Consider the following 17,689-nt stretch of genomic DNA (forward strand, 5'->3'; position numbering starts at 1 on the left):
TTCCGTTTGGATATATATTTATAAAAGGTTTTTCTAAGAGTGTTTTTTAAAAAAATTTTTATATAAAATGTTTTTAAAGTTGTTTTAAGAATAAATGTTTTTGGGTAACCATTCTATAAAAATATGAAAAAATTGTTTTTTTGGTCCGGTATGTTTGTCACTTTGTGATCTCGGTTCTTTATATTTTTAGATTTCAGTTTTAGTCCGTTATCTTTAATTTTTTGGCAATTTTAGTCATTTTTTCGATGTGACGCTGATGTGACACCGATGTAGTGCTGATGTGGAGTTGACGTGTACATTTTTATGTAAGCATTTTCGAAGAAAAATGACTGAAATTGCGAAAAATCAGAACATGCAAGATTAAAATTGAAATATGAAAACATAGAGGACCGAAATCGCAAGATGACAAACATATATACAAGACCAAAATTGTAGTTTTTCTTAAAAATATTATAACATTTCAAAAGTCAAGTCATTCATCTTTGTCTTCCATGTTAAAAACATCTAAAAACACCTTTCTTCAAAAATTATATATACTTGGAGAACATTTTTTAAAAAAATAATTTTCAAAAATATTTTACAACACTTTTATTCAAACAAATACTTTAAGTTTATTTAACTTATAAAACACTAAAAACATCTTTAAAAGTTATTGTTCAAACAGAACCTAAATTGTCCATCACACTCAACAAACCACTGACAATAAAATGCATATCAAGTTGGTTTGTAGTCAACAAAGTTATAAGCGGTTCCAAAAAAGGGAAAAAAAAAAAAAAGAATAGAAATTCTATCACTGAAGATGGAAGTTGAGGCCACCACAACCACCACCACCACGAAAAGGATCTTCCTAATCATCAACTGCATAATACTATCCATTGGAAACTGCGGCGGCCCACTGATCATGCGCCTTTACTTCATCCATGGTGGCAAACGGATCTGGTTCTCCAGCTGGCTCGAAATCGGCGGGTGGCCGATACTCCTCATCCCCCTCCTCGTTTCCTACGTGCTCCGCCGCAGGAGCAACCCCAGCGCCGAGCTCTTCTTCATGAAACCCCGAGTGTTCTGGGCAGCAGCTGTGATCGGAACATTGACTGGCTTCGATGACTATCTTTACGCATACGGCGTCGCGAAGCTCCCCGTCTCCACTTCCTCCCTGCTCATTGCCACTCAGCTGGCCTTCACGGCGGCGTTTGCTTTCCTCCTCGTGAAGCAGAAATTCACCGCCTACTCCATAAACGCCGTGGTTCTGCTGACGGTGGGGGCGGTGGTTCTGGGGCTTCACGCCAGCGGTGATCGGCCACAGGGGGAGTCGGATAAGCAGTATTTTGTAGGGTTCTTCATGACGCTGGGGGCGGCGGCGCTGTACGGCCTGATTCTGCCGCTGGTGGAGCTGATGTATTTCAAGGCCAGACAGGCAATGGCATTAACATACACTCTTGTATTGGAGATTCAGATGGTGATGTGTATTTTCGCCACTGCCTTCTGTACAGTGGGGATGCTTATCAACAAAGATTTTCAGGTAATATTATTATTATATAATAATGCTCACACCCCACATTCAATTATTAGAGAATGGCAAAAAATTTCAAATTCATAGTAATATGATTTACAAAAAATGAAAATTCATTATTAACTTGATGAAAGTGAAAAAAAATATATAGCAAATCACAACAATAAAATGTAACTTCAATGTGTCAATATCTACTTAATTAAAGTAATGTTTAGAAGAACTTTTAAGAAACACTTTTTGGTTTTTTAAAATTTTGTAAAGAAAAAAACTTAAAAATACTTTATAAAATCTCTTTAAAACGAACGTACAGTTGAAAATTTGAACAAGAAGCACGCCAATATCTTCACTAATAGTGCTTCCACATGGTAAAATACACACGCACACAACATACACGCATATATCAATTTATTCTGAATCCCGAGACCCGAGTACACCATCAATCAACAAACTACACATCAACTCATGTCTCAATCACCAATCTTTTTTTTTTTTTAATATCAATCTCAATCACCATATTAATAACCTAAGGTAGTGTGAACGATTCCCTGGTAGCTTGGTGTCCTCTCAAAATTTTTCAGCATCCCGATATTATTGAAGACTAGGGGACGGCGTGTGCTCCGTATAAAAAATTCAGTATTTTTTAAATTAAAAATTAAAAATAAAGTATTAATTTTTTAAATTGAAATGACAATATAGAAAAATAAATTATAAAGAAAATGCTATTATAATATAATATAATATAATATAATATAATATAATATAATAACGTAGTTAGTTTGATCATATGAATTATATTTTTGGCACATTTAAAATCTATATCATGATTTCATATGGTCACTATGTAGTACTTTTGTGTTATATATATGAAAAGATCATGTGCTTAAGAGGGTGTGTTTGGGAGAGCTTATAAGCTCTTTGAATTTGTTTGACAAATTTTTTGTCAAGCAGCTTATAAACTGCCAAAATAAGCTGTTTTTTTTTAAAAAATAAGGTCACATCTATTTTTTTTTAAAAAAGATCTTATTTTGATATTTTACTTCTCCATATTATGGTTTCATATTTTATTAAATTCTCGCCACGCCCTCTATCCATTTTTAGTACATAATTTATCAAATTTTTTTCTAAATTAAAATTAAAAATAGTTTTATTTTTTAATATATGTTTAACATTTATGATAAATTTAAAACTATTTTTGTATGTATATTACTATTTAAATTACTTTCATAGTATTTTATTTTTTTGGTAATTTCGACAATAAAAATGAACAACCCGATACTACTACTGAAATTTATTTTTATTTACCTTACTTTAAAATATTGATACTAATATATGCCCATACATATATGTATAAATACTTAAAATAATTCTTAATAAAATATAATAATAATAATAACTTTATAATACTTATACTTAAAATAGTTTTTCATAAAATATAATTTATAATATATATTTGCATGCAATTAAATTAAATACTTAAACATACAAAAAAAACCATGCATGCAAACTTCATAACTTAAATACGTAAAAATCATCATCCACCATAAAATCTCATGCATACGTTAAAATCCCAAAACCATGCAAACTCATAAATATAATTAATAATCATGTGCGAAAATAAATAATAATAACGTCTTAAAAATATCATAAAATAACTGTATCAAAAGCGTGCGATGGTCATGGGTAAGCTAAATGCACTGGATACTCAAACGTCCTCACCGTCAGTAGGGACCACATTATCAAATATAAAATAATTCTCACCTGCACATCATTTAAATCTAGTGAGCCTAGAGGTTCAGCATGTTCCATTTAGTAATAACAAATACTATATAATAAATCCACATGCAAGCACATATCATATAAAAATGGTTGCTTGAAAACGTTTTATGCATGTGTGATCTTAAAAACATATGCATATATACATATATTGCTTAATTATAAACATTGTCATCATACTTCATCAAAAACATTATACTTAATACATCCCATCGACATATTTCACCATAAACTTTACACTTAATTAATACTTAACATAATATGACATGCCTTAAATTCTTGAAACATTATAGGTTGTATACATGATGGTGGCCTTAATCATAAACGATTGATCAATCATAAAACCAACGTATGTGGCGGTGGGGTATCCACCTCTATGCTGCGACTTCACCAGGGCTTGCCCTGTATCCATAAGCTCATTATCATAACTATAAGTGGAAAGAGCTCCGGGCTCTAGAATCTCATCCCCAATCCCGTGCTTGTCACACTCACTTCAACTTCCATAAAAATATTTTCTTACATGCTCTTAAACATTACATTAAATACTTACATGATACATGAACTAAAAAAATCATATTTTTCATTATCCTTAAAAATCATTATCCTTAAAAATCTGCCCATAAATATATATTTTATTATTTTTCATAAAAATCATATATATATAAAAATAATACATATATATATTAAATATATATTTAATTTTTTTTCATAAAAATCATGCATATATAAAAATAATACATATATATTAAATATATATTTATGAACTTTTATTTGTCATGGGCTCAATCGATGTGGCTTCTCCTTTACTTAAGCCCGTAAAACTAGACTGGACCATTAACACATAACCCGATCTATTAAAACTTAGCTCATTATAACTAAGCCTGATTACTCTCATGGATCACTAGGCCCAATACACCTAATGGATCAACTTAATTTAATAACTTATACCCAATAAACAACTCAAACGCCCAAGCCCATTAACATAACTTAATAAAATACTTAGGCCCATAATTAAATTATCCGAGCCCGAACTAAACTAACCCGGACCCAAACCAACATGACTTGACCCATCTAACATCTAACCCGACCCGGGAAGACCCTGACCGACCCCTTGCCCAGCTGCCTGAACTCAAACACTCCTGCCCTAGCCTCTTTTTTCACGCGCAGACCATGAGCAGCTATAGAAACTTCGTTCGTGCCGCTTGCTCCGACCACCTTTGGTCGGAGCCCCTCCGCCCAGACTTAACCAACATCTGGGCGGTCCTAACCCAACAAACCTAGCCCCAAACTATGGCCTATAGAATGATAACGAACCAAAACAACACAACACTTCTTCTGTTCGCACGCGCAGAATGCGACCCCCAACTTCAGGACTTTCGGCCGCCCAGCTCCGGCCACAACCGACCGGAGCACCGCCGTGAGGACCTTCCCCAAGGTCTTGGGGTTCTAAGAAACCAAAAACCAGACCCTAACTCGACCTATAGACCTAGAACGACCCCCCACACTAAAACTGCTGAACTTGCGCGAGTTGTGCATCCATGGAAGAAGATCTGAACGGCCAGCCATCCTATGACCTTAGCGACTGAACCAACCCATTATATAGACTTCTATGGACCCTACCTTGACCCATGAACTTCCGGGAGCAGTCCAATCCACCAGCCATGGAAATAACGTGAGAAAAAGATGAAGGTTCAACATGAAAACGTGATGCCATGCATGGAACTCATGTATCTTTTGTTCTAAACCACATACAAATCATAAAATAATTTTTAAACATAGAATAGCGTATATAGGATTTAAACAGTGTGGAAGAATGGATTAAAAACATGCCTTTACGTTTTAAAACGCTCGAAAAACTATTACGGTTGCATAGAACGTTGTTCGGGACGAAAGGAACGCCAAATCTCTTTAATTTTCTTCAAAATCACGTGTAAGTGTGTGTAAAGTGTGTGAAGGCTATATTCTTGCTTTCTCTCCAAGTTTGAACGTGAAAATAAGAATAATGGAGGTGGAATCTTAATTCTAGGTATTTATTTACGTAAAAATTGGACTTAGGTTTGTACTAGGATTCTAATAGATTTAGCCCATTAATATTAAAATTAAAAGATGTTAAGTTAAAAATAAAAGTTTTAATTTTCGTAATAATATTATATTGGTTTTTTAAAATACTCAAAAAGCCCATAAAATAGCTCAATTAGGTGAAAACCGGGATTTTAATATATATATATATATATATATATATATATATATATATACATAAAAACCCATAATTTTCTTTAAAATAAGTATTAAAATAATTATTTAAAACTATTAGACATAAATTTAAATGAAAAACTTTTACCTCGTTCGTCCACGGTCCCACACCTACACGATCGTAAATCAATTTTTTCGTAAAATCCATAATCCTCAACATGATGGGATTATATACTATAATTAACTTTAAAACATATTTCATAACACATAATTCACATGAAACATAATTTAACTCCTTTTAATATATTTTTAAAATAATTAATTCTCTAGTTATGCATGCGGGTTTACGTAACCGAATTTTCGGACGTTACAAAAAAGATCTTATAATACCAAACACGTCAACATCTTTAAGTTGTTTAAAATAAGTTCATCCAAACACTTTAACAGCTTGTTTTTAAAATAAGATGTAACATCTTATAAACTCCTAAAAATAGCTTATAAGCTCCTAGACCTTATAAGCTGTTTTTAATAAGTTTAGCCAAACACCCTCTAAATCAAACTTACAAAATTAAAATCTTCATTGCAATTAATTTTCATATAATGCAATCAAACAAAAGAGTATTGTCGGCTGTTCATGAATGAGATAACGCCTTTAGTTACCAATTAATTAATTATCAGTCCGACGACCTTAGGCCATCTTCAACTCATATCTTTCAATTTTCATCCCATATCTTCCAAAATAGAGATTCGTGATTTCTATTTTCAAAAAACTTCTTCAACTCATATCCTCTAAATATTACCAAATACTCATTTTTTCTATTTTTTTTTCTTTTTCAACACACACATATATAATTTAATAATTACATAATATATCTTTCAACTGAATTAATTCGATAAGCTTCAACTAAAATCGTGTAATATATTATCAATTATGTATTATATTATAAAACATAAAATTAAAATTTATTCGACTCGATTTTTTAAAAAAAATGCATTTAATTTCAGAATATTAGTGTAGTTTCCTGATTGCAACGAATGTGTTTGTTTTTATTGTTGTTTGTGTTTTTTTTAAAAATTTGTTGGTGGTATGTCCTTTAGTATTGCCTATTTTTCTATGTAAAAAAATATCGCATGTTTTTCAAGTTAAATTAAGTCGACAAAAATTTTTTTGTAATAAATTGTGTTTTGAATAAAATGTTTGTACTAAATTGTGTTGTGTGTTTTTTTTAATCATGGCCTTATTCATTATTTCCATTTGATATTTTTTATAAATATTAAAATTAAAATTAATTTAAGAATAAAATAAAACACTTCAAATAAATTATAACTAAATTAAAATAAATGGAACACTGAAATTAATTACAAAAATTTAGAAAAATGAAAAAAAAATTCCAGAAGGACATTTTGCAATTTTGTAGGATGATATTTTTGTAATTAATGTCAACCTCCAAATAAGTCTCCAGATGAACAGTGACCCTCCATATATAAGGGCATCTCCAACCCTCTTCTATAATGGAGGATTATAGAGGAAGGTTGGCACTCCAACACTACTCCAAAAGCACTCACTATTTTTATAAATGTATTTTTATAAATGGAGGATCATTGTAGCACTCTCCAAAATGGAGAGTGCTTTTGGAGGAGGGTTGGAGTGTCAACCTTCCTTTATAATGGAGAGGCTGGAGATGCTCTTAGGTGACTAATATAATATGATTAAGATATTTGATAGACATCGCTTCGCCTATTTATTGTGCAAATGAGATAAAAACGTATGACATATCCTTGAAAAAAAAATTGACTTTAAATCCATTTGTACAACGTCACTTTATGTCTCATTTATTTCTTTTACCTATTGATTCATTTTTGCATCAAAGTTCATAGGGCTTAGAGAGGGTATTTTATGTTACATCGGGTGAAATACACTTTTTTTGTGTTTTGTCGAGATGTTTGCGCGAATATCATGCTAAAAAACATTTGGACCTCGCCTACAATTTTTTTTGTTTTTTTAGCGTGAGAACATGTGAAGAAAATATAGGGAGTGTTTCACCCGGTGTAGCATAGAATCACCCGGCCTAGAGGGTACTCTCATTAATCATGAGTGGTAATTATAGCGATCATGTAAAAATATTTGAGTTACATCATATCAACCAACTGTAGTATATTTCTATCACCCGGTGTAGCAAAGAATCACCCGGCATAGAGGGTACTCTCATTAATCATGAGTGGTAATTATAGCGATCATGTAAAAATATTTGAGTTACATCATATCAACAAACTGTAGTATATTTCTATCAGGCCTTACAAACCTGATTAGTCGACTCTTGTAAGGTCGATGCATGAATGAGAAGTGAGAATTAATTTAATTATGCATAACATAATTGCATGAGACCGAATGCGAAAAAATAAATCTAAATACCTCCAGCCATTGAATCATTTTGAAGAACGCTTTTGAATCCAGACAACATCTTGAATCAGCTCTTCAACGCTTCAGAGTCTTTTAAGTACTCCAAACCTCACTTTAGATGGTATGGTGAAACTTTTAGGTGTGTGTATTTAAGGACCCCAAATGCCACTATTTATAGGCAACTCGTAACCATCATCGAGTCAGTTTGAATTGATTGTGGCTTATCACCATGAATCACGGCGACAAGTCCCCTAAAAACGAGTATTATCTTCCATGTATCACAATGTATTATGCTTCTCGAAACTTAATGAACAAACCTTATGTGTATTCAAGGTCCAACTTTAGTGATAGTTCTCAAATGAATATGTACACAAATAACAAAATATGAGAAAATATCATAATAGAGTTTCATTAATAACTGAATTTGTTCTCATAACAAAAATTACAGAGAGGAACCAAGTCCCATACTTTCTACATGATCCTTAAATTTTTGTGGTGGCATGCCTTTAGTAAAAGTATCAGCAATCATCAATTCAGTGCTAATGTGTTCGATAACCACTGTCTTATATTTAACACAGTCTCTTATGGCTAAATACTTGATGTCGATATTCTTGCTTCGACTCCCACTTTTATTGTTCTTAGCCATAAAAATAGCAGCCGAATTGTCACAAAACATCCTCAATGGCCTAGAAATGGAATCCACAACTCTAAGCCCCGAGACTCTTCATCCATACACCATGTGAGGTGGCTTCAAAACAAGAGACAAACTCAGCCTCCGTAGTGGAAGTGGCAGTCAAGGATTGCTTTGCACTTATCCAAGATAAAGCTCCACCGGCTAGCAAGAAAATATATCCAGAAGTGGATTTTCTTGAATCAATGCAGCCAGTGTATTCTGAATCAGAGTAGCCAAGCACTTCCAAATTTTCAGTTCGCATAAACATAATCATGTAGTATTTGGTCCCTTGAAGGTACCTCATCACTTTCTTTGCAGTTTTTCAATGGTCTAAACCTGGATTACTCTGATATCTCCCCAACATTCCAACGATATATACAATGTTAGGTCTGGTGCAAACCTGAACATACCTCAAGCTTTCAACAGCAGAAGCATCGGGAATGTGTTTCATTTACTCTCTTTCAAAGTCATTTTTCGGAAATTGATCCAAATTGAATTTGTCACCTTTCACAACAGGATCCATACTAGGTGAACAATCCTTCATCCAAAATATGTCTAAAACTTTGTTGATATAGGTTTCTTGAGATAATCCTAAGATCCTTCAAGATCTATCTAATGCCAATGACATAAGATGTGTCACCCATATCTTTCATATCAAAGTTTGCAGAAAAATTGTTTCACCTCATATAGCAAACTCTTATCATTGGTTGCAAGTAAAATATCATCCACATATAGAACGAGGAAACATATTTTTCTCCCACTAACCTTATGGTATATACATTGGTCCATGATGTTCTCTACGAAACCAAATGAATAGATGACATCATGAAATTTCAAATACCATTGGCGGGAAGCTTGTTTCAATCCATATATGGATTTATTAAACTTGCGAACTAAGAACTCACCATCACTAGAGGAAAATCCTTCTGGTTGTTTCATATAAACCTCTTCATCTAGATCACCATTGATAAACGCTTTTTTTTACATCCATTTGTTTCAATTCTAAGTCAAAATGTGCAACTAATGTCATAATTATTCGAAGGGAATCTTTCTTAGATACAGGAGAAAAGGTCTCCTTGTAGTCGATTGCTTCACTTTCAGTGAATTTTTTAGCAACAAGTCTTGCTTTATATCTTTCAATGTCGCCTAATGAGTCTTTCTTGATTTTGAAGACCCACTTACATCCAATGGTTTTTGCACCATCAGACAACTGAACAAGATCCCAGACCTCATTGAATGCAATAGAATTCATTTCTTTTACATAGCATCGTACCATAATTTTGATTCACTGCAAATTATGGCTTGTGAAAATATTTCAGGATCATTTTCGAATCCAAAATTAAAGTCCGATTCTTGTAGATACACAATATAGTCACTAGATATTGCTGGTTTTCGAAGTATAGTAGATCTTCTTAAGTTGTCATCTTGAGGAACATGTTGTTCAATTTCTTGATCAACATTTGCTTCTTGTTCTTCATTAACAGTTTGATCATCTATATTTTTATCACTAGTTTGTGGAATTTCAATAATTGGTTGTCCAACACCCGTTGGTACTTGAGGGGTGTAAACGACTACCAATGGATCACTTGGGTAAGATGGTATATCATTCATGTGATCTTTCTCAAGAATTACTTCTTTTGAATTATCACTCGCACCAACCAAGTGATTATCAAGAAACTTCGCATTTCTTGATTCCACAATTCTAGTGCTATGACATGGACAATAGAATATGTACCCTACGGATTTTTCGGCATACCCAATGAAATATCCACTATGGTTCGTGGGTCTAGTTTCTTTTCTTGTGGATTATAAACTCTTACTTCAGACAGGCATCCCCAAATGCATATATGTTGTAACTCGATTTCCAACTTACCATAATTCAAATGGTGTCTTTGGGACAGCCTTGGTTGGAACTCGGTTTAATATATACACTGCCCTTTAAAGAGCATTAGTCCACAAGGACTTAGGAAGTTTGGAGTTGCTCCGCATACTCCTAACCATATCCATTATAGTTCGGTTTCTTCTTTCAACCACACCATTTTGGTCCGGAGAACCAGGAATGGTATATTGGGCAACAATCCAATTTTCTTGAAGAAACTTCTCAAATGGCCCAAGTTCTTGTCCATTTTCAGTGTATCTACCATATTATTCACCTCCTGTATCAGTCCTCACGATCTTAATTTGTCTATTACATTGTTTTTCTACTTCAGCCTTAAAAATCTTAAAGGCAAAGCTTCGTTCTTATTATGAAGCAAATAGATATACATGTATCGTGAGTAATCATCAATGAAGGAGATGAAATATTTTGGATCATGCATATCCATATATGGACAACATATATCTGAATGTATGATCTCTAATAGTTTAGTACTCCTCTTGGCATCATTTTTAGATTTGTTGGTATGCTTTCTCTTAATGCAGTCCACACAAGTCTTAGAGTTAGTAGAATCTAAAGTACCAAGTCCTCTCTCATTTACTAATTGATAGGATCGGATGGGGTGGATGATGATTTCCCAAACTGATGACATTGTTGAGGTTGGTCAACTGAACTGTTTACTTCTCGTGTGACGATATTAATTGGCAAACAATAATTATGTGCGGAATGATTCCAACTAACAGATTAGAACCAAAATCAAATGACTAGACTAATTTTGTAGGTAAGTGAGTGTGCTCGACTGAAATGTGAATGAAACTGGAAAGTAAAATACGCAAGTGTTTGTTTACGGATGTTTGGAGCTAAATCTCCTACATCACCCCTTATTCCTCCTCGAAAAGATTCACTCTAGAAGGATTTGACTATTACAATACTTTGCAACAGCCCAATCCAAGACTAAGACTTACCCAACTGCCTATCTCAGAGCTCATAGACTCAAGAAGTCAGCCATAGACTGATTCTTATTACAATGAGGTTTGTTGCACCTCAACTGATAAACTAATACAACTTGACTGGCCAGTCTTCAACTAACTCTACAACGCTCGTATTACAACTCAACACTTTGCACAATATGATCCTAACTGATCTAATATACTTCATGTGTGTGCTTGTGTTTTTCAGCTCTTGATATACTCTTCAATGTAATTTTGAACTCCTTAAATGTGTTTTGTGAGTTCGTATTAGTGAATTGAAAGTGTTCAGTTTACCTTTTGATAATTTGAGTATGTTTGTGAGTTATTCTTAGAGCTGACAGCTTCTCCAATCTGTCTTTGATCTCTATATATAAGCGAATTATAATGGCTCCTTTAATTAAAATTGTAGTCGTTATCTTGACTTGTCTGCTATCTCGTACTACTCTGACATGAAGGTACATTGTTGCGCTCTGTGGCTTTGTGACATCAGCTATGTACGGAAAATTCTATCCGCAAGAGGTAGACTGATGTAATGAGTTTAGTCTAAGTCACGCAGTCTTGGATAGTTCAGTCTGGAAACTGTCCAGTCTTGGTAATTCAGTTTGGCTCGCTTGGACAGTTTGGCTTGTGAAGAACTGATTCAGTTTAGCTTCGTAAACTGAATCTAGTTTACTATGTAAGCTCGGTTTGGTTATCTATATCAATATGATTTCAGTTTGGCTCTGGTCAAAGTCAACTTAGTTTAGGTGCTCTTCAATTTGGTTCGTAATCTTGTCTTTTTTCTGACTTTGGTTTAGCTCTTGGACAAAAAAAGTATACTTTGATATTTTGCTTATATTGTTTTGTCAACACCAAAACTAAGCAAGTTTCAACACTAATATTTTAATTCTCTCCATGGAGATGTGTCCCAATCTCCGATGCCACAAATAGAGGAATTCTCATTTATAACACATCTTTTAATACCCGCTTGAACATGCATAGTGGTATTGCTATCATTTTGTGAAGAAATTGAAAAAATATCATCAATCATTAACAATATTGGATTTATAAAAATAATATGTATCCAAAAATTGAAAATAATATCCAAAAAGTACAAGACTTTAAATTGAAATTAAATTTATAGTGTTATCCAACTTTAAAACAAAACCACTATTCAAATTCAAAATGCAAGTCCCAATATCCTCCACATGTGAACACATCTTGTTTTCCGAATAGATGCTTCACTCACTTTCCATTGGCTTCCTTAGGCTTTGCATACTCTGCAAGGTATTTGTGACATTAATTGTAGAACAAGATTCAATCCACCAAGTGTTATAAATCGTATTAACCATATTAGATTCATAACAAACAAATGAAATAAGAATATCTTTCTTGTTAAGCCAATCTTTGAATTTGGTGCAATCCTTCTTCATGTGCCCCTTCTTTTTATAGAAAAAAAAAACTTGGATTCTTCTTAATGTAAGGTTGGAGTGTAATTTGTCCTTTCCATTTTCTCTTGAACTTGGCTTGTTTTGGAGACTTTTTCTTTATGCAGTCAGTAGGACACTCTCACTTGATTCCATCAGCAACCTTCCTTCCTCTTGAACACACATGTTCAACAATTCATTGATTGACCAATTATCCTTATGTGTGTTGTAGAAAATTTGGAAGGGTATATATTGCTTTGGAAGAGTGTATAGAATGAAGTGCACGAGAAAGTTATCAGATATTGCTAATTCAAGTTTTTTTAGTCGAGCTGCTATATCCCTCATCTTCATGATGTGCTCTCGCACACCTTTCACGGTCGTGAGCCTTAATGATGGGAACTCCATTATTAGGGTGCTAGCAAGGGCATTATCCGAAGTTGCAAATTGTTCATCAACTGCCTTAAGTAGGTCCTTTGACGCTTTCATGCATCTCAATTGAACCACGAATTCCAGCAGGAATTTTGGTCTTTATGAACATAACGCAGAGTCGATTAGATCTCTTCCACTTTTCATAAAGATCAACCTCATCAGGTTTACTGGATTTCGAGATGGCAGGTGGTTCATCTTTTCTTATGGCATAGTCAATATCCATGCACCCTAATTGAAGTATAATTATTTCCTTCTAGACTTAGTAATTATCACCCTTGAGTTCGTGGATATCAAAATTCATATCAGAGAAATTAACAGGTTGTACGACATAAGATTAAAAATATACATACTTATTACTTAAATATTTTGATAAAATTTCATGTTTTAACAATGTAAATCATGTTAATAAAATCTAGCCACATAAAACTTGTCTGTGGGCTAAAGTTTTTATTCAATTAGATTTTATGTAAATTTATAATAAAAATATCAAAATTAATTTTTCATAACTCCTGTGGGTAAATTAAGATAAATATAATTTTGAAATTTTATTTTAATTAATCATAAAAATATAATAAAGATCCATGTGGGTAAAATTTAATATGTTTACATAATTAATTACAATTTATGTCCATTATGTGAACCATATTCACTTAATGCATTTTGCATAATTAAGGGTGTTGTGGCTAAACCTTAATTATTTAAAATTATATGGTTCACTAGACCATATTTTGGCTTTAGTTAATTCTTTATATAATAATTATTTATGAACATAATCAACACTTTTCCAATAGTGCTCCTAGGTGATAGGTAGGGATCAGGCCTCTTTAAAAACCCATCTCCTAGACAGAACAGCGTTCCTCAAGCAGACCAATCGCTACAAGGCAATTTAAACTGATCTTGTAAAGAACTCCCTCAGATCATGCTTTCATATGCCACATCATAATTATTATTCAACTTTAATTATCCATTTTATGGACCTTTATAAGCCAAAATATAATTTGACTTAATATGCTCATTATAATTATGGAGGCAAGATAACAATTTAATTATGAACAAATAATCTCAATTTGTATATTGATAAAATCATGTAAAATATTAAATTGCATGCAAATTAATCATAATATTTGACATATCTTATCCAAATAAATTCTAAACATGAAAATATTCATAGTCTAAAAGCCAAAATGTCATAAAACTCGAAATTTTAAAAAATTTCAACAGTCAAACATGCCCTTAAATTGAAAATCCCCAATTTATAAACCCTAATTTTCGAATTACACTATAGCCCATCCCTAAACTCAACGCCGCCACCTCATCTGGCCGAATTGGTGGTCGCCAACTGCAGCCCATGGAGGCATGGACTTCCGACAGCCACCTCCCCTTCGTCGTGACCCGCCTCCTTCTGAATGGCCGGAAATCGAAGCTTGTTGCGCGAAATTGGAACTGAAATTTGCGCAGACTTAAGGCGCGATTCAAGAATCTATTTCGAGACATTACTCTCCGGTCAGTAGCGTGAAACTACCGCCCCGATGTGGCCTATCGGTCAGTGGTGTCAATTACTGGAGATGGAATCCGTACGACAACGGATTTGGTTGTTTTCTTGAGTTAGGGTTTTTGGTTTTTTTTTTTTAATATCAAGGCGAAGGTCGAACCCCTCTGATACTAACTGTGAGAATTAATTTAATCATACATATATAACATAATTGCATGAGACCGAATGCGAAAAAAATAAATCGGTATGGTGTGGTGAAACTTTTAGGCGTATGTACTTAGGGACCTCAAAGACCACTATTTATAGGCAACTCGTAACCATCATTGAGTCAATTTGAATTGATTGTGGCATATCACGATGAGATATTTTGTTGTTAAAAATGTGATAAACTTATCAAGATAGTATTATGCACATCTAAATCTCTACAAATCTATGGTCAGTAGATAAATGTAGAGTTGCCCATAAATAAATCTTAATAATATATATGAGACATTGTATAAGATAAAAATATTTGATATTATTCAAATATTTCCAACATGGGAAACATTATCTATATATTCATAAAACTCATGTATAAAATTTATATGTTAGATATGGTTTATTACAATTGATTCTCGACACTTTTTTTATATATAAAAATTATATTTTTTGTTAGGCAATACCAAGAGAAGCAAAAGAATATGAACTGGGAGAGGCCAAATACTACTTGGTTGTAATTTGGAGTGCGATAATTTGGCAGTGTTTCTTATTGGGAGCTATTGGTATTATATTTTATTCATCATCACTTTTATCGGGCATAGTAATCACAGTGTTTCTACCGGTGACCGAGTTACTAGCAGTAATTTTATTCCATGAGAAGTTCCAAGCCGAAAAGGGTGTCTCTCTTTTTCTATCCCTTTGGGGATTTATATCATACTTTCTTGGTGAGAAGGTCAAAATAAGCAAGAAGAAGAAGAGTTACATGATCGCAGAGTTTGAGATGAGCACCCATCATCAACAATCGGTCGCTACTCCTTGACCGATGATCTCGATCGAGCACGAAAAGGTTTCTGTTTTTATAAAAATGTCTACTTTTTTTTTCAGTAAGAGTGTACACAGGACTCAAAATATACGAATCATAATAAAATAATATTGTTGATATTCAGTAAAAATGTACGCATGACTCAGTAGTGACACTCAAGTTATCATATGCAAATTCCTTCAAGTTTAGTTGGGCCTTTTGATTCTATCAATGAATTTGGATTTTTGTATTATAAGTGAGATGTATTTATTAGAATTTTGATATTGTTACCGTTTTAAAAGCTTTAAATAATTCTCAATTATTCTTAATTAATTGGATTAATTTTGTTGAACAACCGAACTCTGATATCTCCACAATGGTATGATATTGTCCACTTTGGGCACAAACCCTCATGGTTTTGCTTTTGAACTTCTACCAAAATGACTCATACCAGAAGAGATATCATTTCATATATTAACTCATGATCTTTCATTTGATCTTCAAATGTGAAACTTTGGTTGCATTTTCAACAATCTTCCCCTCAAACAGAGTCCCACCATTATTCACATGGTCCGGGCCTCTTCTCAATACGTCCTCCAATTGCAGTAGCGACCTGTACCTGGATCACCTACTTATTAGACTAAAGCATGCTAACTTAATATTAAAAAATAAACTGGTATTCAGCAGAAACTAACAACCAAATTAACTGTGCAACCGGTACTCTGATATCTCCATCATGGTATGATATTGTCCACTTTGGGCACAAGCCCTCATAGTTTTGCTTTTGGAATTCTACCAAAATGACTCATACCAGTAGAGATATAATTCCATATATTAACTCATGATCTGTCATTTGATCTTCAAATGTGAAACTTTGGTTGCATTCTCAACAATCTTCCTCTCAAATAAAGTTCCATCATTATTCACATGGTCCGGGCCTCTTCTCAATACGTCCTCCAATCGCAGTAGCGACCTGTACCAGGATCACCTACTTATTAGACTAAAGCATGAAATAACTTAATATTAAAAAAATAAACCGGTATTCAGCAGAAACTAACAACCAAATTAACTGTGCAATCGGAAGGAAACAACTGGAACTAAAAACCCAAGTAATAATATTATACAATAAATCAAAAATATTATGAAATATCCTAAACTAAAGCAGGAAATAACCGCGATCCTCCGAATAACTGCAACCTCAGCTCAGCGACCGCTCCCACTAGATTCATCCAGCCTAAGCCCTGCCCCGTTAAATGGGGTGTCCAAAACAAAACCGAGAATGTGAGAAATAACAATGCTCGGCACGGAAGTATGACTATACACATGCTATGAGTGCGTGAATTCAAATATACTAGGTACCGAAAACCTATCACGGTAGAAATCTTCTCAGTCTGGAAGGCGTCGTGGTATGTAGCACTCTAGACTGTTGCATCAGGAGGTGGCACACATACCAAAAAAATATATGTGGATATAGGTGACCTGGTCTCGTAATAACGGGTCCAACCATCCACTAAAACTAAGGGGCTGAGTTACCCCACTACAGGCTATGACTCAACATGATAATGCATGCATCATAATAACCATGACATAATATATATGCATATAAAACATGTAGATAAACATGCAATACATAAGACATGCATACTCAACCAGGGTATCTCGGATAGTAAGTCCGTGCTTCTGAACAGCAATCTAGCAATCTGGCTGACAAGTCCAAGACTATAATCAAATAAGTTGGTTACTAAAAGCCTTAACTAGACTAATAGATACTCCCAAAAGCTATTAAGATTCTAGACTTATACATACGTCCGTCGTTAGCCCTTTGAATTCTAAGGTCTCGCCTCTTGGAAACAACTCCATCGCCACTCTGGAAGTGCTCTGGTAGTGCCTGGAAGGAGAAGTGAACTCGGATGGACTGTGGCATCTCGTATTTTAAAACATTTAATAAAAGAGTTGCGGAAAAAG

At 33.7% G+C, this 17,689-nt stretch overlaps 1 protein-coding gene across 1 annotated transcript; it reads left to right on the forward strand.

Annotated features, from left to right (window-relative positions):
* Window positions 1-727: 727 nt before the first annotated feature.
* LOC140883817 (purine permease 3-like) lies at window positions 728-15,974 on the forward strand. The gene is made up of 2 exons (XM_073290408.1): window positions 728-1,519; window positions 15,380-15,974. The coding sequence occupies exons 1-2, from the start codon at window positions 800-802 to the stop codon at window positions 15,740-15,742; spliced, it is 1,083 nt and encodes a 360-aa protein (XP_073146509.1). The 5' UTR covers window positions 728-799; the 3' UTR covers window positions 15,743-15,974.
* The last annotated feature ends 1,715 nt before the right edge of the window (window positions 15,975-17,689 follow it).

This window comes from Henckelia pumila, chromosome 2 (genome assembly GCF_033568475.1).
Source record: "Henckelia pumila isolate YLH828 chromosome 2, ASM3356847v2, whole genome shotgun sequence".
Taxonomy (NCBI): domain Eukaryota; kingdom Viridiplantae; phylum Streptophyta; class Magnoliopsida; order Lamiales; family Gesneriaceae; genus Henckelia; species Henckelia pumila.